The 22,382-nt window shown below is 33.8% G+C and overlaps 1 protein-coding gene across 2 annotated transcripts in view; it reads left to right on the top strand.

Annotated features, from left to right (window-relative positions):
* LOC130673548 (neither inactivation nor afterpotential protein C-like) overlaps positions 1-22,382 on the top strand; it is a 1,009,353-nt gene that overhangs the window by 859,410 nt on the left and 127,561 nt on the right. For both annotated transcript variants that reach the window (XM_057478586.1, XM_057478585.1), the window contains exon 17: positions 14,116-14,210. In XM_057478586.1, coding sequence (XP_057334569.1) covers positions 14,116-14,210 — 95 coding nt within the window. The remainder of the gene's footprint in view (positions 1-14,115; positions 14,211-22,382) is intronic.

The following is a 22,382-nucleotide window of genomic DNA, read 5'->3' as shown; positions in this document are numbered from 1 at the left end:
TTTTACCAAGATCATCACGCTTAAGTACGCTACTAATAGAACATTCGCATCAGAAAACATTCCACGGGGGAACTCAATTGACTCTCGCTGATCTACGGAGATCTGTCTGGATAGAAGGTGGGCGTGTTTCAATCAGGTTTCAGTCAGGTCTCACATTCTTCGCTGCGTTGTGTGCACGAGACATAGAGGTGTTCGTGCACAACAATTAATGGGACAATTGCCATCCGCTCGTGTAAAACCATCTAAAGCATTCTTACACACTGGAATAGACTACGCTGGGCCAGTAACACTGAAGACATTTTAAGGTCGAGGTGCGAAAACTTATGAAGGTTGGATCGTTGTATTTGTATGTCTCGCTACGTCCGCTATACATATCGAAATTGTCACCAATTACTCAGCTGACGCTTTCGTCGCAGCATTTCGAAGATTTACTAGTCGGAGAGGCGCCTGCAGTACCCTACACTCGGACTGTGGTACAAATTTTGTAGGAGCAGACGCCACGCTAAGAAAAGAATTCGCAGCAGGATCGAGACAGCTAAGGGAACTTCAGTATTTACTCGCTACTGATGGCACAGACTGGAAGTTCAACCCGCCAAGCGCTCCTCATTTTGGTGGCAAATGGGAAGCAGCCAACAAGTCAATCAAGTTCCATCTTATTCGAACTATTGGTGAATCGCTATTGACTTACGACCAACTTGCTACAGTATTAACACAGATTGAAGCTGTGCTAAACTCAAGACCGATCGCTCCGCTATCTGAAGATCCTGCAGATTTAACCGCTTTGACTCCCGGATACTTTCTCATTGGTGAACCGCTAATCGCTGTACCTGGACCTTCGCTACTAGAAGAAATACCGCTACGTTGTCACGCTGGCAACAACTACAACAAATGTTCCAGAAATTTTGGAGCAGATGGTCTGCTGAGTACCTACAACGCCATCAGTCTATATCTAAGTGGCACCATCCGTCCAATGACATCAAAGTGGGCTCATTAGTCTTGCTGACTGATGAGAGATTCCCACCATCAAAATGGCCACTTGCAAGAGTACTCACACTATACCCAGGGAGAGATGGCTTGACTCGAGTAGTCACCCTGAAGACCGCTACTACTGAACTCGTTCGACCAATCGCTAAATTATGTGTACTACCAGTCCACTCTCCAGATGACAATCCTGTCGACACCGTCGTCAGCGCTGGGGAGATTGTTCAGTCACGAGCTTGATTAATTTCAAGTCCTTCGTGCATTTTCGCTATTCCGGGAGTTGCCGAGCTCGCTACTGACATCAAGGTCAGAATAGTGCCGGGTCACTCGCTATATGGGCCTGACACTTGCAATCTATTGCTCATGACCGTGTAAAAACTGCATGAGAACCCGCTGCTAGCCGGCCAATAAGATAATTCGTATTATATTAGCCGGCCAATCAGAAAATTCGTTTCATAACGGCGTGCTCAGCTGCCAATGAGAAAAATCAGCTACTAACTGTTTCCTGTTGGCGCGCTTTTAAGCCAATGGGAAAATTCGCTGGGACAGCCATGCTGTCATCATCACCTCCAAGCGGGAACGAAGGAAGACGCCATCGTTTCATCATACTAATTCACAACGTGCTCTAGTACAGTTCACCTCGTGTTCTAGAATCGCTTTGCTTTCTTAAAAGTTGTCTTGATTTCTTATACTAAATCGCTCAGCTAATTACTCTCAATATTTAGTCAGTAAATTAAGGCTGCTATTTATTAGCCCACAGAAAGTAGTCAATTTTACAAAATCAAATAGGAACACCTTTGATTTTGCTCCAATCGTTTTTTTTCGATACCCAATAGGATATTAAGAAATTCTAGAAAGAATCAGAAGACGCTCGCCATTTGTTTATAAATAATAAGCATTTTAAAAAAATGTAAATTGAATAATTTTTTTCTCAGAACCTATTGGTTTTAGGTTTTTGAGGTCCACAGATAAATAGTAGAGCTTAAAAAGAAGAATATATTACTTTTTTTTTAATCCCCGTCCGATCAGTAGCACCAAAGTTATAAATAATTGAAATTTCAGCTTATTTTTATAAACAAATGGTGTATCTTTTGAACAAATGATCAGATCGTTCTGAAATTTCAACCACTTATTTGTTACATTGAAATAAACATTTTTTTAAGTTGGTCGGAATTTTTTTAAAAAAAAATTTGATTTTTTAGAGCCAAAAATGTACTTCAACTTCACGCGACAATATCTTTTGCTCTATTAACTTCCCGGACTTCGGATAATTAATTAATGTAACGGGACCTAAGTCCGCCTCCGCCGACCGGAAGCCGATACCTCACCCTTTTGGGCATACTCGCGTTGCGTGTGGTCCCTATTTTTGACACTACCATATATTATAAAAGCGAAATGTGAGCATAAGCTCACATTAACTTACCCATTAGGCATGCATTGCATGTGGGTGTCTCACCAACAACCACCACGAGTCCGACCTCATTCGGACCCAAACACTTCTCCCATTTCTGGTCAAAGCGGGGCTTGGAATGGATCCCCCATGGTACCAGACTTCAGCTCTGGTGAACCGCTTGCTAGGTATAGTGGTGGGGCGCGCAAGTTCTTCCCCAGCCCATAAGGGCTACCTCCACTAGGAATATATTCACCAAGATTTCAGATACGCCATTATAAACACATACCCTCATCCATCACTCAATGAACTCTAATCTACGAGTTTTATTGTGGACGCCATTATGTTTTGAGGCACAAAATGGCGGCGGTTGGTCCACTCGTGAAGTCCGGACTTCAGATAGATTAGTAAAAATCAAGAATATTGTTGTTTATAAATTGGCTATTTTAAAAAAAAAAAAAAAAATTATTTCTATAGTCACACCGAGTTATAGCGAGCTGAACGCAATTACAATTTTGGCCCGGCGCGCTCTCGGAAGTAGAGTAAGACTAGTAGTGGGGGTCACGGACAGTTGTGCTAAACTGAACTGTTCTCCGCGGGAGCTCAGTTGCTGTCTTTCTATCCGCTCTACTTGTTGGATTTTTTTTTTTTTTATTTATTACTTATAATTAAATTTTTCATAAATAAAAAAAATTTTTATGTATTGAAATTGTTACGTGTGAGCTTACACCTTAATATTCTTACTGCGTAACCGATCTTTCCGTGCCTAGCTCAGCGTCTCTAGAAATTTAATAGGATGTTATGAGGGTGTGGGTCGCTCAGTGAAGGAATGACTATATGTAAATTTAATGGATATTTGTTTATTGGGCGTCCCCAAAATATGCGAGTACCCAGAAAGGTCCCTGAGAGTCTCTTTTACAAATCTAAGATAACATAAATGAATCGGATACTAATACAATATTTTCATTCAACAATAGCGGCATTAAACGTATTCTTATAGTGATCTGTAATAAAAGCGGTAAAATAAGAGAGATATAATATTTATGCGCGAGCAGACGACTATTCGAATCAGCTTAACTATGGTAACTAACTATTCTTCTGCAATTACATCCTCTGCTTTCAAAATATCATACCGCCGTTTCCCATGAGAACTCTTTTCGTGCTGCATAAGAAAATATCCCTTCGCAGTCTCCAACGGAAGTTTTTTCTTCCCACAGTCAAAACTGCTGACCACGCGAAGCGTCTGCTCATCGCATTGTCTTTATAAAAGTAAGACTTAATACAACTAATGTAAAGCGATATTTATGTGCAGCTGTATAGCGCCTAATGAAACTACAATAAAATGTATTGCTTTCTAAACTAAAATATATCTATCTATTATTTGTTAATTAGTATTAGACGGATGGGCGTCAGCTCACCCGTCACAGAAATTTTCAAATTAAAGCAATAATACATTTTTAATTTCATTGGTTATGAATTATTACTGAACTCATCTTTCTTATTAATTAAAAAAAACCGAAAAAAGTATCATCTTTGTTAAATTATTAAAATATAGTATTTTTCCTAGATTTAATTTTTACACAAAAAAAAATGTCGCAGAATTTAAAATTAAAAATTGTTTTCAACTTTTCAGAAAATAATTAAATGAATTTTAATTTTAATTGTTACACTTTGATTGACAATAAATAATAATATATAAATAAATACCAGTTTTGACCAATTAAATAAAAAAAATAAAATTAAGCAAAAGTTTGTTTGTTATTTATTAAAATTTTATCTAAAAAATTACGTTGTTAATTATAAATAATAATTAATTTCAATTGTCGCATTTCAATTTCAGAAAGGTAATGATTCATTACCTTTCTGAAATTGAAATGCAATTTACAATCTGAAATTGAAATGCAAAATACAATTTATCTGTGGACCTCAAAAACCTAAAACCAATAGGTTCTGAGAAAAAAATTATTCAATTTACATTTTTTCAAATGCTTATTATTTATAAACAAATGGCGAGCGTCTTCTGATTCTTTCTAGAATTTCTTAATATCCTATTGGGTATCGAAAAAAAACGATTGGAGCAAAATCAAAGGTGTTTCTATTTGATTTTGTAAATCCATGTAAAACTGACTACTTTCTGTGGGCTATTATTGAGAATAAATAAATTGTGATTCGCGGATAATTGATTAGTGAATTAATTTCCGTGAAGGAATCGCTATTGACCACGTGTCGACATTTTATTCGTGATTTCTTTTCACTTATGTTGCATTCGCTGTCGCGTATATCTTTAGTTGAATTCGCTAGTAATAATTATTTCTAATAATAATTACATGTATTAAGTGTAAATAAACTGTTAATTTATTTTCTCTAAAAAGTGTGTAATTTTTAGTTGTTGAAATTACCATCACCTACACCAGATCCTCTAGATTAATTCGCTCATTTTACACACCTCAAACTTCAAAATCGGTTAATTAGTTCAAAAGATATCGGCACTGAAAAGTTAAAAAAACATTTTATTTTATTTTTCTAGATAAATCAAAATATAATCTGCTAAAATGTGTCTGAAATCATACCAACTCTTTCTCTTTATAGTCTCTTTCGATAATCAGATAATGTCATGTAACTTGTTCCTTAATTTCAAACATATTGTCAGCAAAAAATTGAAAAAACCCAGTCTTCAATGTTATTCTTGGATATTCCATATATTATTGCTCTGACCTAAGTCAAAACTCATTTAAATCTTGATTTTGATCACTGACATTGATTTCTGCCTCAATACATTTATTTCAGAGAACATAATCGATAATAAAAATTTAAAAGCCGCTTCTTCATTAATGATTTTCGATTCTTAACTTTTCAAACTCTAGCATAAAACGTAACTTGTTAGAGCTTGAAAGCTCATTAAAAGATGATTCCATGTAATAGCATTTCCGAGCTCCTCGAGCTCGAAAATAAATTCACAGTGATATTTTCAAGCTCCTTGAACTCGAAAACAGCGGGAAGTTTTGGGGCTGGCCCGCAGGGTTAACCGACGCCCAGATTTTTTTATATATGGCAGCCTGAGATGTAAATTTTTTAACTTCGAGAGTACACATTTTATTATTTTATAATTAAACGAATAATACAGTTGTGGTTTTTTAATCAGTTTGTTACAATGAATTAACTGATATATTGAAATAAAATTTAAAAGAATTAGTTTTGTTTTTCGAAAGTTATGGTGATTACAAGAAGAGTGTTCCATGTATTTTACAGGATTTATTTCTGAAAAATTCATTTTTTATCTAAATTGTGGGTTGGACCAGCTGTTTACTGTTTAGAAAAATGACCATTGATGTTTTCTTTTATTGCGGTATGAAGACCGACCTACTTTAACCACTATATCATAATTTATTTAGATAAAACTCTGACGGAACCCAGTTTTTTAATTTTTAGGCGAGAGTAGAGCATACCAACGATTGCGCTTAAGGCATGCAAAAAAAGAATTTTAACTGAATAAATTTTCTAAACGAGCTATGATAGAGCTGCACTCAAGATCAAGATTATCTTGATTTTGTCTCGATCTCGTCTCGACTTATCAAGACGAGACCAAGACGATGCTATAGAAAGCAATATCGAGACCAAGACCAAGACCATCGAAAATCTTTCAATGTCTTGACAAGAACCAATACAATATAATAAATATATGTGAACTATTCTTATCAAGATTTTGTATTTACACGTGACTATGATTCATATAGCTAATCGTTGTTGTTTACGACAGTGCAATGGAGCTCTATTAAAAAAAAATTTGTGATTAAAAATAAGTTTTAAAAATGATAAAAAAACTGTTAAATAAAACTTGTGATTTAATTTACTGTTATTGTTGTTACTGCTAATAAATTTACATATTTTATTGGGAAATTTTAAATGGATATTTTAATTTTGATTTCTGAATTTTTCGCATTATATAAATCAGAATTTTGTTCTTACGATATACTAGAGGTGCAATGGTAATTCGTGTTTGAGCAAGATTCTGGAATAAGTATCTTGAGTAAGATTTTATTACATGAAATTAAAATAGTATTTTAAAAATACTATGGAAGCTCATTTATTTTGAAAAAGAACGAAGAATAAAATAACAAATTCAAGACATTTTGAAAAATTATCTTAATTATAAAATACAAAGCAATAAAATATAATTGTATAAACTATTTTAAATTAATTTAAGAGAAATTCAGAGTAAATCAAGACCAAGACAAGATCTTGACAAAACAATATAATCAATTGACTGATTATCGAGATCAATACGAGACTTTCATTCCGAGTTCAAGATCAAAACGAGACAGAAAGTGTGAAGATTGAGACAAGATCGTTCCAATCTTGTCTTGTCTTGGCTAAGCTATGAATTAGTTATTTAAAAAAAACATTTACTTTCTGAGCTGGTTTTTCCTATGATTCGTGTTGAATAATTAGTGTCGAAAAGCTTGGAATGTAGGAAATCCATCAGGGACTGAACAAGTGGATAATAGCTTGTTCGCAACCCGAAAAATAACAATTGGAGGAAACCCTTTCCACGTGGCAAAGTTGCGTCCCACGACTTATCCATGAGCCACCTGTTGATCAGCACAGGGAGATTATTACTACGGGGGGCTTTTCTAAACTTACTACGGCCAGAGTATATTTGGGGCATTCCATGCCAAATCACCGAGGTTTCGGCCCGACCCCCTTCGATTTCGCTGAAAATTTTTTATCATTTTCTACCCTACCAAAGACATTTTCCTGAATTTTTTCAGATTTTTTTACCCAACCCAAAAAAAGTTACGAATTTTTGAAAAAAAACGCTCTTTTTTTTTCAAATTGCTGTAACTTTGACACAAAGTGACCTTTTGGCACTTTTTTTTTTTGAAAATTTTTGTTTTTAATTGTAGTTTTCAGAAAAAAATACAAAAAATTTTTCGGAAGTCAAGATATATAAAATATTTCAGTTTTTTCAATAAAACCGTAATTTTTTCGAAGTCGGAAACCTTCGATTCTCAATTTTTTTGTCTCAAAAAAAACTTCAACCAAGACAGTATTTAACCCCGCCATTCCCATTTTGTGCCGACTTCCCTTTATATTTTTTTTTTTCGATTGAAATTAAAAAAATTTCTAAATTTGGCTTATTTTTATGACTTTGCGCTGAAGTTTCTTTGGATTGTTTTTAAAAGCTCAGAAGTTGAATAAAATTGGACCAAAACAACCGTAAAGTGTATTCGGGGCAAGGATTGATTTTTTCGGAAGAAAATTCCCAATTTTTAAATACAGTGAAACCTAAACCTACAATTAACCTTCTCAATAAGACAATTTATAGATAAACTGAGAAAAATATCGATAGCCTTATAGACAATTTTAGATCAAATTGAACGGAATATAGTATAGTACCGGATATCTCAACTGGTAGAGCACTCGGCGCGATACCGACATGGTCTAGGTTCGATTCTCAGTTCGGGCTATCGATATTTTTCTCAGTTTATCTATAAATTGTCTTATTGAGAAGGTTAATTGTAGGTTTAGGTTTCACTGTATTTAAAAATTGGGAATTTTCTTCCGAAAAAATCAATCCTTGCCCCGAATACACTTTACGGTTGTTTTGGTCCAATTTTATTCAACTTCTGAGCTTTTAAAAACAATCCAAAGAAACTTCAGCGCAACGTCATAAAAATAAGCCAAATTTAGAAATTTTTTTAATTTCAATCGAAAAAAAAAAATATAAAGGAAAGTCGGCACAAAATGGGAATGGCGGGGTTAAATACTGTCTTGGTTGAAGTTTTTTTTGAGACAAAAAAATTGAGAATCGAAGGTTTCCGACTTCGAAATAATTACGGTTTTATTGAAAAAACTGAAATATTTTATATATCTTGACTTCCGAAAAATTTTTTGTATTTTTTTCTGAAAACTACAATTAAAAACAAAAATTTTCAAAAAAAAAAAGTGCCAAAAGGTCAATTTGTGTCAAAGTTACAGCTATTTGAAAAAAAAAGAGCGTTTTTTTTCAAAAATTTGTAACTTTTTTTGGGTTGGGTAAAAAAATCTGAAAAAATTCAGGAAAATGTCTTTGGTAGGGTAGAAAATGATAAAAAATTTTCAGCGAAATCGAAGGGGGTCGGGCCGAAACCTCGGTGATTTGGCATGGAATGCCCCATTTATTTCCTGAGATGGTAGTAGTGTTTGGCCCAAGAGAGGTATGGACTCGTATAGATACTACGTGTATTGCGGATTTTTGATTATACCTCCAGTTAATGTCCACCTTAGTCGTCACTCGATTATATTTTTCGGCTAAGAGTGACATCTGGGTCGGAAGATGGCGATGACCTCACAGTGCGTGTATGCCCAAAAAGCGGGAATGGCCTTCCGTAGGATGGAGGCGAACTTTGGTCCCGTTACATTAATTAATTTCCTTTTTACTTTCAATTCTACAAGGAAGATATCCCAAGAGGTCATCCTCTCTTTTGCTGCTGCTGAAATATGTTATTCTACAAAAATTTTCAAAAGACTTATAACAGGGTATATCTCAACTTTGCCAAGTTTGGCCCCTTTATTAATAGATCTTACTAAGGGCGCCACTGAAAGTTGAGGCTCGGCCTTCCAGAACCGGAGATGTTTAATTTTATAAATCAGGGTCGTTGAAATATATAAGAGTGAGGAGATTGAAGGATTAAATTAATTTTTACACACAATTTTAATCAATATAATTTTAGATTTTATTCACCAATTAACACTTTGCCCACCGGGCTTTTATATTCCTTATTATTTTTATTAACAAAACTGTCCACCGGACTTCTTATTCTTACAACTAATTAACTAAAATTTTGTCCACCGGACTTTTATTAATTATACGAACGAGTCCCCTGGACTTTTACACGAAATTGGCCACCGGCCAGATCCCCTGGATCTTTTAATTAAACGACGACGAGTCCCCTGGACTTTTATGACGAATTGGCCACCGGCCTGATCCCCTGGATCTTTTAATCAAAACAAACGAATGAGTCCCCTGTACTTTAGAATAACTTGGCCACCGGCCTGATCCCCTGGATCTTAATTAAAATAGTCCCCTGGACTATCACGAAAATGGCCACCGGCCTGATCTTCTGGATCATATAAAATAAAATTAAGTCCCCTGGACTTTTACGATTAATTTGGCCACCGGCCTGATCCTCCGGATCTTTTAATTAAAATAAATTGGCAACTTGCCAGATCCCCTGGATCTATTATTCTAAAACATTTCTACCGGAAACTTAATTTTCCTCACACACACACACACGTTTTAACACTCTAGTCCCCAGGACTTTATTCACACTCACACACACGCGTTTACAATTTATTATTTTACCGACGACTTCACACACACTTTGAATTAATCTCAAAATTATTTAATTGTCCACTGGACTAAATTCCTATCCGTAATTTTCAATTTATAAATTTACTGACTTTCTAATTTTATTTCTTTTACATTTTATTAACGACACTTTATCAACACGACAATTTTTAATTTACTTTATAATTTTATACTTAAAATTTTCCACGACAACATTTTACATTTCCAGTTTTTTATGTATCGAGTTTTTAAGTAAAGAAGTTACTGATACTGGAAAACTGACGCCAACGACAGACGCTATCTCTCTTTAATTCTTTTATGACTTGTCTTCACGTTAATAACCGAAGTCCACATCAAGAACGGACTTCCATCAATAATAATTTTAATTAATTATAGTTTTATCGTTATCACTATTTTCACGGCACTTTTAAATTCAGTTGTGTAAAATTCTTGTAACTTAATTTTTATCTTATGAATTAAAACTAATTTCGTTTGTCAATTAACAATTTTTTAATATTAATTTTATAATTTATAATTACTGGCTTTCTGTCGAGAAATTATCAGACGGACCGCGTGTTAATTTATTTTGAATTCTGGCCTTCTTGCCGAGAATTTATATTTTAATACAATCAAACAGGAAATGGTGATTGCCCACGAATTAACTTAATTATTATTTCTCAATTAATTAATTAATCAATCGTGGTCACTTGCCGACGATTTATTTACCTCTGTTCAATTTTCCTTTATCCAATTGATCGTGGCGTCCTTTACTTCTTACAGCCTTCCCGCCGATTTCCGTTTTCCCGTCGCTCGTTTCTGTCCACCTCGTAATCCTTCTCAATAGTTCCCGTGCGGTCACCCGTCCAACTGTTCTGCCGGTCCGTCCGACTGTGTGTGTCTTCACCTCATGCACTCCCTTATCAAATCTAAGTTCGCGATCCTTCGGCCCTTATCGGAAAATCCACCATTCCAACTTATTTCCTTATTGGGTCTTGAGGACGAGCCCCTTAAATTAGCACGCCCGGCGACAAGTCGATGAAATAGTAACGCATATGGGGTACTATGGGTAATTACTCAACCGCGGGAAATCAGGTTGATTCAAAGTTGTAAATTTAAATTTGTACCCCGTTACAGACTAAAACTTCGAAAGAGTAGGAAAAAATCGTAGGTACCCGTTTTGGTGTCAAAAATACATATGGTAACACGCTTAGATATCCGTGGACAACATATCTATGATAAAATATCCGCAAAAAAATATCCATTGACAAAATATCCGTGCGACAAAATATCATCAGACAAAATATACGCGGGCGAAAAATCTGTAGACAAAATATCCGTAAAAAAATCAATTGATTACATATTTGTCAATAACAATTCAATTGTTTTTGATGATAATAATTTTGGCGATAAATATTAGACAACAAAAATTAAATTTTTAAATTCAGGATATTCTGTCCGTAGATATTTTGTAGCACACCCAAAAAATTAGTGAAAAAAGAGCGCTATGTTTCACATCTATTTATGTATTAGGGTGTCCGTTATTTTCCAAATCGATTTTTATTTACCGATCGCCCCCTGAATCTTTGGTTTATGACCTAAAAAAAATTTTGAGATGTTTAATTGAAATTATCTCGAAAACTACTAGCTTTACGGTAATGGCTTAGATAACTTTTTTTGTAGGAAACAAAATTCTCTACAAGAAAAGTCCTTCATGATTATGTTGTGAAGTTAGTGGTTTGCGAGTAAAATAAAATGAGCCATGAAATTCGAGAAAAAATTGGCTTTAAGATTTTTTGCAAGTGAGGCCGGTTACAAATCATAAATTAGCTACAAGCACTTTTCAAGGGGAAATGTTCCTCTGTGATTTCCACCTATGGCCGATTGAATATCTTGAAATTTCGCGAAACCATAGATAATTGAAAAAAAAATGAAAATTCTCGTGTTAATTAAATGGACAAAATTCCAAATTCATTTAACGAGTACTTGGAATTAAAAGTAAGAGCTCATCTTTGTTGAGAATTTTTTTTTCGATGCGTACAATGATATTTTGACACGAGACTTAGAAAAAAACGAGTCATCTCGAATGAAGCACCCTATTATATATACATATATTTTTGACACCGAAACACGTATCTGTTATTTTTTTCTACTCTTTCGAAGTTCTAGTCTTTTAAAAATTTATGTAGAGTAACATATTTCAACGACAGCAAACTTGGGGTTGACCACTTGGGATATCTTCCTTCTAGAATTAAATGTAAAAAGGTAGGTGCTGAAATTGTCAGCGCCAATGCCTTCTCAGTGCAGCGCCTTTATGGCTGCTATCCCCTCTCTCGGCTAGTGTCCTATGAGTACCTGCTCTTCCTGGACCACTTACTTACTTTTGAGAGATCATACGAATTGTACGTGTTACGAGTGCTGATAAACAAATATGATCTCTTTCACAAAACGGTGTTTTAATTAATCTATACCTCTGACAATAAGTAAGATGAAGAAAAATAAAATAACTATTATGTCCTCAATTTGAACCCTTATAACTTTTGTTTTATTAATTAATTTATTACTAAACTCGAGGCATTTTTCACAATTTTTCATCCCGAAAATGATTTTTTCGACGGAAAATAGCATATCTCAGTGTCATCAAAATTTATAATTAATTATTACTTTATTTATAAAACCATTTTAACTTTTATTATTTAGTCAATTCCCTTTGACATATCTTATTTAACTTTTCAGCGCCGATATCTTTTGAACTAATAAGCCAATTAAGACGTTTGAGGTGGTAATCGGCGCGTTATCTTGAATTCTAGAGCTGATAAATATTTGAAAACGATCGGTTCAGTCGTTTTGAAGATATTTGGAAAAACTCGTTTTTCACCATTTCTTTTTGCAACGATATCTCTTGAACAAATGAACCGATTGTGATGGTTAAGGCGGCGATCGACACGTTTTATAAAGTTCTAGAGCTAATTAGATTTTGAAGTCGATCGTTTGACTCCTTTCTAAGAAATCAATAAAAAGCTAAAGAAAACATTTTGTTTTTTTTCGTAATTTGCAAATATTTTCGTGTCTACTTGATTAAACCATCTGGAATTTGCAGGAAAGTTGATGGCCGACAAGCTCTATCGATTGCCATCTTAACGATTCAAATCGGTTCATTAGTTAAAAAGTTATAGAGCGTTCACATCCACACACACACACACACACACATGCATACATGCATACAGACACTTGGACATCATTCTGAAAATAGTCAGAATAGCTTCCTGAGACCTCAAAACGTCGATATCTGATGAAAACTCGATTTCCGAGAATCGGGGTAAAAACACTAACTTCCCGAATTTTTCAAAAATCATCGATTTTCTTAGCAGAAAGTTGAAAATATTCTATTGTACATCTAGATAGTGCTGCTGTTTTACTGTAAGTTATACTTTTTTAGGACCAGGTGTTTGCTGGAACGTCGATACGATTGTTTCATGTTAATCAAATTTTACTATCAAATTAAAAATAATCCTATCGCGAAAATGATATATATTATCTAAAAAATTCTTAGCTTTCGAAACCATATTGAATTTGAGTGATAATTGTCACAAGGCCAGAAAAATCGTTTTTTTCACTTTAATTAAATTTTTGGGGGTATTCTATTACTTGTAATAAAAGAATAATATTTTTATTACCAAGCTGAGAATTTTTCACAAAAAAAATGTATTGCTTGTATTTTTATAGAAAATGTTTTAACTATAGCAAAAATTAACGAAAAAGTTGAAAAAAAAATCGTCAAGATTTAGAAACTCATTACTACGAAAGTACTTAATTTTCAGAGCTCAACTCTTCAGGAAATCTTTATCTTGATGTAGAGAATCACTCCACAAAATTTGATCGAATTCCGGGGGGTGGGGGGAGGGGGCACGCTCAAAAAAAAAAATGTTATGTAGTGGAATGACGCATATATTTAATATTGTGGAGGATCAAGGCGGTTATCGGCCTCGCGATACATTTTATATCGCGAAAATTGATAAATAACTATTTCATAAAATAATCGACGACCAAGGCCAATCGAGGGTCTTTTGATATCCCAATAAGGCCCAACCTGGGAATTAATAATATTGATAATGATGAAAATAATTAAATTAATATTGGAAAACTTCCAGTATGTGGCAAAGGCAAATATTCAGTATATAAATAAATAAATAAATTTCCCGAATCAATCAAAAAACTTTCATGAATCAAGAATATTTTTCTGGATTCGATTTCCTATTTCGTTTTTGGGAATATATAAAAGGAAATTTCTTTGATGGATGACAGGAAGGCAACAGTTAATTTGGAATTAAATTTGTATGAATAGATATTTTAAACATCCAAAACTCTTTCTAGTAAATCTTACAAAATAATAATTTTATTTTCTTGTATTAATTAGAATAGACAATGGAATGGAGGTATCACTTCACACGGAAATCACAGTAATTGGTCATCAAAAAATGGATTTCACTACGATGATTCCAAAAAAACAAGGTAATTGCTTTACATTATTTTTTATGTTATATACAAGCATATAAATATAGAAGATATTCCGAAGCCGAAGTAGAAATAAATTTTGGATTAATTTTTCATTTGGGTTCCGTGCGTTATCATCCTCAGTCAAAACATCCTCGAAATATAATACCCCTAGACATAATATCCAAAAAAGAAATATCCCCAGTCATGACATCCCAAGACGAAATGTCCTCAAACAAATTATCCTGATATCAGAATGTGTCAAAGATACCATAACTTTACTAAGATAATGTTTTTATAATGTTTTTAAAAGTATAAAACTTAGCCTAAAACTAATCCTAGAGATAATAAATCATCATGATGATTATATGTAAGGAATTTGACAATGATAATAATGATTTGAAAGGAATCAACTAAACTTTCTGAGCAATCAATTTGTACGGTAGGGGACTCCATTCCCACAGCCACAAAAGCTTTGACTCTGAATTCCACGAGGCTTCACCCCTGGATCCCCTTGTTTAGTTTTCTTCTTTCACAGGATGAATTGAAAGAAAAATCATTAGCAAGAGCAAAAAATAAGGGAAAGTGAAATAAAACTACTATTTTTAGGTACAAATTAGCAATAATAATTAAACTATCGAAAAAAAAACTTAATTTTAATCATAAGTATAAAATTTATAAAGAAAGCCATTTTTATTAACGTGAGGGAGACGCAAATAACCCGGTAATTCCGTATGCCGTCACCCACGTGCTAATAAATTGTAGATAATAAGTTAAAAAATCGGTCTATCAGTTGATCCTGCGGGCCAGCCCCAAAGCTTCCCGCTGTTTTCAAGCTCCTTGAGCTCAAAAACATTGTCGTGTTTGTATGCCATTGTTGTATGGCATTGATTATTACGAAGTTGGTTCGTGCGCCTACGTCTATACTCGTCCGAGGTACTGTCACGTGGGACAGTGCGTCGGCATGTCTATAAAAGAGCGCGCAACCAAGCGTTTTCAGCTTTTTTAGTTCTGCAGTGCTAGTTAACTCAGCTTTTCATATCGGAGTTACTAGCGTAATTTAGCACTTAGTCTAAATTACCTCAGGTTGAACCAGTCACAGTTAGTTGATTGCGTAAAGCTCCCGTACATTTAGTTACGGCAACAGTATTTGTGATTAAATTTAGTTAATTACGGTACAATAGTGTATTAGTTACACTTAGTTAACTAATATAAAAACGGGCAGTGTGCGTGAGTGAAGTGGCGTTAAATCAAGTATTTCTGTTAATAAATTCGTATTTTAACAAACGATACCAGTACTTGAGTGACTTTGTCTGCGATATTCTGCCCACCTTTATCGTTAAGGTATTATAAGCCGCATTCTGATCCAACAACCGGTCCAAGAGGGGCATCCTGGAGGATCAAGCCACGTCCGAGGTTATCAGGGACAACTTCCACCGAACTTCAAAATTATGCTAAGTACTAGTATTAGTTTAGTTTTGTAAGGCTAGTTCGGGTAATTCAGTACAGACGAGTCTTGGGATTGAGCTAGCGGGGCACTTGACTCACGAAGGCTGTATACTAACATCAAGAATACAGTTTGAACGATCCCCAACGTTTCAATAGCGCCCAACGGGTTTTAATTAGTTAATTAATTAATTAAGCCGAAAAATTCCATCCTTTTGATTACATAAACTTATATTAGTCCTTTTGTAACAGAAAAAATTCCAGACGTAAAACATTAAATTTCGATTAAGAGTCTGCGAAATAAAAAAAAGGCCATTCCGCAGCCGAAATGGAAGTAGATTTCTCATTATTTAATTTTTTTCACTGTTCAAATGAAAGTTAATAATGAAATAAAATTTTTACTTACATTTTCTTAAAAATTCTCGAGATGATAAAACAAAAAAAATCAAAAAATTATAAGTATAATGCCAAAAATTAATAATAACTAAATGAGTATCAGAAGAATTTTTGATGATAATGCACTATATGTTTTGATTTGACGTTATTTAAAGATCCGTATGCATATATTCAAACTATCGGACCAATGGTATTCCGGACCCTATTCAAAAAATTATGATAGATTATGGTTTTAATGCTCGAGAATTCTACCATAAGGACAAAGGCGATAATTTGCTTTCAATAAAATCTACTAATAAAATATTCTAAGATTAAACATTGATTGTGATACATCAAAGTGTCATACTTGAAATTAGTACTAATATTTGAAATAAAAAGCCTATTAGAATATCAAACGACGAGTAGATATAGAGAATATTATCATCATAACTAATGTTAATCTTGTTATTGATATATCATATCATTTATGCACTGTCGATAAAAAAAAATTGTATATACCCACTGAATTGAGATGTTTGAATTTTATAAGTGTCACACTGCGATAATATGAATTTAAGTCGCTCCATGAATGTACTAAGAAGTAGGAAAACTAATGGAATAGCAACATTTCATTGAATGAATGGTAAAATAAGTAATTTCAGTGGTCTAGGCATATATATAGGCATGAAAATTAAAGCTTATTCGGAGAGCTTTCAGATGAATTTGATATAAAGTCGATAAGTTATCACATTTAAAAGATATTGAAGGAAGAATGAGTAAAAATATGAATTTTGGACATTTTGAAAATTTTGAAATGCTATAACTTCTAAACTAATCGACCGATTGAGCTCATTTTCAAACTCGAACAAGGTAGTCGCCCACAAAATACGTATACTAAGTTTCAAGGTAATCAGTTTGAAATTGTGACTATAATTAAAGTGAAAACCTGCATGAAATTAGTTTTTATAATATTTTGTAAGTGTTCAAAACCATTTATCTACTAGGAATAATGGTCAAATCAATGAGCTGTATAGTCAAAATTGTAGGCAATCGAACGAGCTTTTACATAGAATAAACGGAAGTAAGATATCTCTTTCCATTTAGAAGTTACATCCAGTTAAAGCGGCAAACAAATTTTTTTGAAAATTTTACAAAATTTTAATTAACCATAACTTCTAAACTTATTGGCCGAATTGGCTCATCTTCGAACTCATCCAAGGTAATCGTCCATAGAATAAGTATACTCAGTTTCATTAAGATCGGTGTAAAATTGCGGACGCTATCGTTGGAGAACGGTGCGTTATATTGTATATATATATATATATATATATATATATATATATATATATATATATATATATACAATTTTGGCTACCTTGTTCAAAAATAATTAAGTTGGGCCCCAGGTGATTTTATAATCACCAAATAAACAATTATCAAAAATGTCGACTCAGGGTGGCGGATCGGGGAAAGGTCAGGCACTTAAGATTACGATAAATAATTGATCAGAATTAAACAAAATTAATTAATCGTATATTGAACACAGAATAATAAATTGATCGGTATCACAAATAAAGTTATCGGTTACAAAAAAAATATAAATGCCGTTGTCGGCTTGACTCGATATAAACAATATTATAAAAAAAATCGTAGTTGATCGAAACACACAATTAGTTCATTGCTCGGAGAAAACACAGTCGGTTGTCGAAATAAAATAAACTTATTTTATTTTTCACACAAAATACTTGACGAATGACGTCAGAGTATTGTAAACGTAAGACTCGACTGCAGTACGAATGAGACACGGATAATCCGGAATTCTCAGAATTGCTCGATTGAAATAAAATAAAATATAAAATAATATTTTATTTCGGTAACGCGTTAACTTGCACGATCATATAATTTTTACGCGTAATTAACTATTTAATTGATTATTATTACGTACGCACTGCACTTATTTATTTATTATTGCACTCGTACACTTTGTTCAGATTCGGGCCGAGCTTCGGCTTGTTCACTTGTTCACTTAATCGGTTATTGTCGGTCATAATTAATTGTCGCGAATTATTGTTCGTTGATCAAACTCGGATTGATCTTACATGTCGTAATTCAAATCGTTCATACGTCGGAATCGAGAATTGTTCAGAGTCGAATTGTTCAAATAAAATAAACGTGGCCGATCAGTACGGCGTCTATCCCGGATCTCTCGTTTCAATCAAGACGTCAGGTCGATTGCTCGGTCGAAGTCGAAATTTTTGCTCATAGGTGTCACCAGAATTGGCTCACCGGATAACTATTTATTTTATTTAAATAATTTCAAACCTCGGGTCGATGTCGAATTTTTTTCTCATGTTACAATATATATATATATATTTGGCGACGGTACTTGAGGTTTACATTGCAATAATCACTGCCTAAATCGCCAACTACCAAAGAGTGAAACGTTGTGAGAGAGGATGAGAAGAGGAGAGATAGAAAAAGGTATTTGTGGGGAGAGAGGCGTTTCGTTTAATTATACGATAGCTGAGACTCCTCAGTTAGGTGTGTCTATCGTATACCCCACCTAAGACGCCGAGTTGGAAGTAACATGTTGGAAAATGTTATATAGATAGATAGATAGATAGATAAATAAATTTATTTGATCTTAGAGTCGAGACTCCCTCAAGACCATCAATATTACATAATTGATCAAATTTTATACATAGAATACAGCACTTTTTAATAATATAAGTAACAATATAAAATAATGGTAACTAATTAACTAATTAATCTTATGATTTACTGATTTACACTTTCCATATAGTAATTAAAACAGGCATTACGGAATTCTTCGAAATTATTTAACGTAGTAATATTAGCTGGTAAGGAATTCCAGACACGTGTACCATAAACAAGAAAAGAATTTTCATACATACTACAATTAAATCTAGGTAATCTTAAATAATCATCTCTTACATCTTCTCTTCGCAACGCAACAGGTAAAAACTCTAAATTATTTCTAAATAATTGCCGATAATTTAATCGAATTTTCTTATAAAAAAATACAAGCTAGAAAGTAATCTCTTCTTGATTTCAAGTTCAACCACCCTAGCTTAATGTAGTAGGGTCTAACATGTTCAAATCTTGATATTCTGAAAATATATCTAACACAACAATTTACTTTCCGTTGCAATCTGAGTTGTAGTTTATTTGAAATATTAGTATATGCTGCACTGCAGTAATCAAATATTGGAAAGATCAGAGTAGTAACAAGTTTTATTCTCAGCTGTTCATTAAAAATTTCATTATTAATTTTTAATTGCGCTAAAGTTCTCATCGCACGACAACACTGACTTGCAACCTGACTTTCCCATAATATAGTATTGTCAATCATGATGCCTAAATATTTTACAGTTTTCGCATATTGAATAACACAATCTTTAACAACAATGCTATTTGCATATTTACAGTCATCACAATTAACCTTTACTCTACACCCAAATATTGCAGCTTTCGTTTTCAACGCATATAACTTTAAGCAGTTTAAATTGCACCATTCTACAATCATATTAATTTCATTATTAAAAAAATCTACAAACTCATTTATTTGCGATGGATAACAAGAAACATAAATCACTAAATCATCAGCATAGAACAAATGTCGACAATTAAGCCGGTTAAAAAGGTCAGCTATATATATTGAGAAGAGCAAAGGGCCAAGTACGCTACCTTGAGGTACACCATTTAGCACTTCTCTCCAATCTGATATATTTTCTTCCACCACTACTGACTGTCTTCTATGCATTAAGTAAGATTTGATCCAAGTAATTGAACTATCCGAGAAGTTCATACGTTGTAATTTATGAAGTAATCTTTTATGATTTACCGAATCAAATGCCTTACTTAAGTGAAAGAAAACAGCAATAGTTACTTTTGACTCATTAATCGCCAAACGAACATCATCACAGAACTTAATTACAGCTGTCTGCGTATTTAAACCTACTTTAAATGCCATTTGATACTCATCAGTATAATTATTATCATTAATATACCTAACAATTTGATCATGTACACACCTTTCCAGCGCTTTCGATAAGTTACTCGTTAGTGATATCGGTCGATAATCAGAACAGTTCACAGCATTAGTAGTCTTTGGTATTGGAACGACATGCGAAAACTTCCATTCAGCAGGGAAAATTCCATTAGTTAGAGACTTATTGAACAACTCAGTAATAAACGGTAGTACAAATGACAACGTACATCTGTACGCTTTAATAGAAAAATTATCCGGACCTACTGATATCATTAAGTTCGGAAAAATTGAAATATTCATTATTATCAGTATTATTAATATAAAGATCTAAGATATCTGTTACATCAACATCTATATTTGCAATATCTGAAGATTGTATAAAGAAATCATTTAGTTCGTTCACATTTACAAAAACCTTCGATTGCGTATTTTTCCGCTTTATTAGACCTAATCTTCTCAGATCATTCCACATTGCCTGAGAATTTTTAGCACTTAGTAGCTGATTATCAAAATAACATTTCTTCGCTTCACTTATTCTCTGCTTGACTAAACGACGTACTGCTGAATATTCTTTATAGGCATATCCTGTTCTTCTGAAGATCCGATAAAGTTTTTCTCGACGATTTTGTAGTTCCTTAATTTGATCTGTAAACCATGGTGCAGGTGAACGACGAGGACACACTGTTCTTTCAGGTGCTACAGTATCAATCACTCGACCCAGATGATTATGCAACCAATTATTCATATCATTCACCGATGCCAATGATCTCATAATATTAATGTCAATATCATCAAATAAACGTTTCAATCAATCATCATCAATATTATGCCCACTTCTAAATGTAAAGCTGCTTAGTTTTTGTGGTCTCAGCTTGTAATTATATACCACAGATATCAAATCGTGATTTGATAAAAATGGCTGCGAAGACTGATCATAACCCAAAATTTTTGTCACATCGTCAACAACACAGACATCAATCCAAGAATCTGAGTTTTCCAAATGGTGTGTCGGGTCATATGGTACAATATATATCCCAAAGCCATCACAAAAACTACGAAGCTGCTCACCATAAAAATTTTTCTTATTCAAATCCGAGTTTAAATCACCAAGTATAATAACATTTTTATAGGCTGTCATTACAGCTTCCAGTTCCTCATCCAAGTCATCTAGATGTCCAATATTTGGGGGCTTGTAGACAACACCAATCACAATTTTATCCCTAGACGACCTCGATATTTCAATAAATAAGTACTCAGGGTGATTATTTTCTATATTTTCTGAGGATGATACATACTTTGACACTAAATCATTCCTTACGTAAATGGCAACTCCTCCTCCACTTCGCAAAGAACGATCATGACGATGCAGCGTAAATAATGGCAAAGACACAATGTTATCAGATATTAGATGATTAAACCAAGTTTCTGAGACCGCAATAACATCATATTGATGATTACGAAAATATTCCTTAAACAGTTCAAAGTGACACTCATTCCTTAGAGACTGAGCATTAATATGACATACTTTTAAACAATTATCAACATTACTATCAGAAATAATCACATTATTTTTTGTATTCGTATCAGTATTGATATAATTAGTATTAGTTTTAGTATTAATATTTGCATTAGTATTAACATAAGTATTAGTATTAGGTGAACCAATAAATGACGGTGATGAGAGAGTCGTTGATTGTTAGTCAATCAGACTCTGTAGAGGCTCCACTCCTGTAGATGGCAATAATTTTGCTGGTGACTTGTTAATCGCATATCTAACATTTACAGATGCATAAGAAATCCAGATATTTTCAGCAGGAATATGAGGATACGTCTTGCGAACATCAAGCCGAAGCTTATACAACGATGAAGGATAACGTCGATGTACATAGACTGGAGCATTCGGATTTTGTACTTTTGGTACCAATGCACCCACTTTAACAGGATTACTTTTTATTTTACTCATAACCGTATCTACACATTTTTGACTATTGAACTTTACTCTGACATTTCGATTTATAGCTCTAACTTTTTTACCTAGTCGTTCTACTTTGACACCATCAGCTTCGGTTACAGAAATATTGAGAGTTTTTGATAGCAACATTACAGTATCAAGAAGTCGTTCAATCTCTACTTCTGGAATTCCACCAATAGTCAATTCCGATGCCAATAATTGAGACTCCAACTGCAGTGTACAAGCTTCCAATTTACTATATTGAAATAGGTGTAGGGACGAGATACTGCGAGAGGCGCGAGTTGTAGATGCCATCTCGCGGAGTGAAGCCGAACCATCACAGGGCTCCCCTTCTTGGAAACAACGTTGAGATCTTTGATGTTCGCATCCATGGCCGTTCCGACAA

Source organism: Microplitis mediator, chromosome 8, assembly GCF_029852145.1.
Source record: "Microplitis mediator isolate UGA2020A chromosome 8, iyMicMedi2.1, whole genome shotgun sequence".
NCBI classification, from domain to species: Eukaryota; Metazoa; Arthropoda; class Insecta; order Hymenoptera; family Braconidae; genus Microplitis; species Microplitis mediator.
The sequence above is the reverse complement of the archived record's forward strand: the minus strand, read 5'-3'. Positions and strand labels throughout refer to the sequence as shown.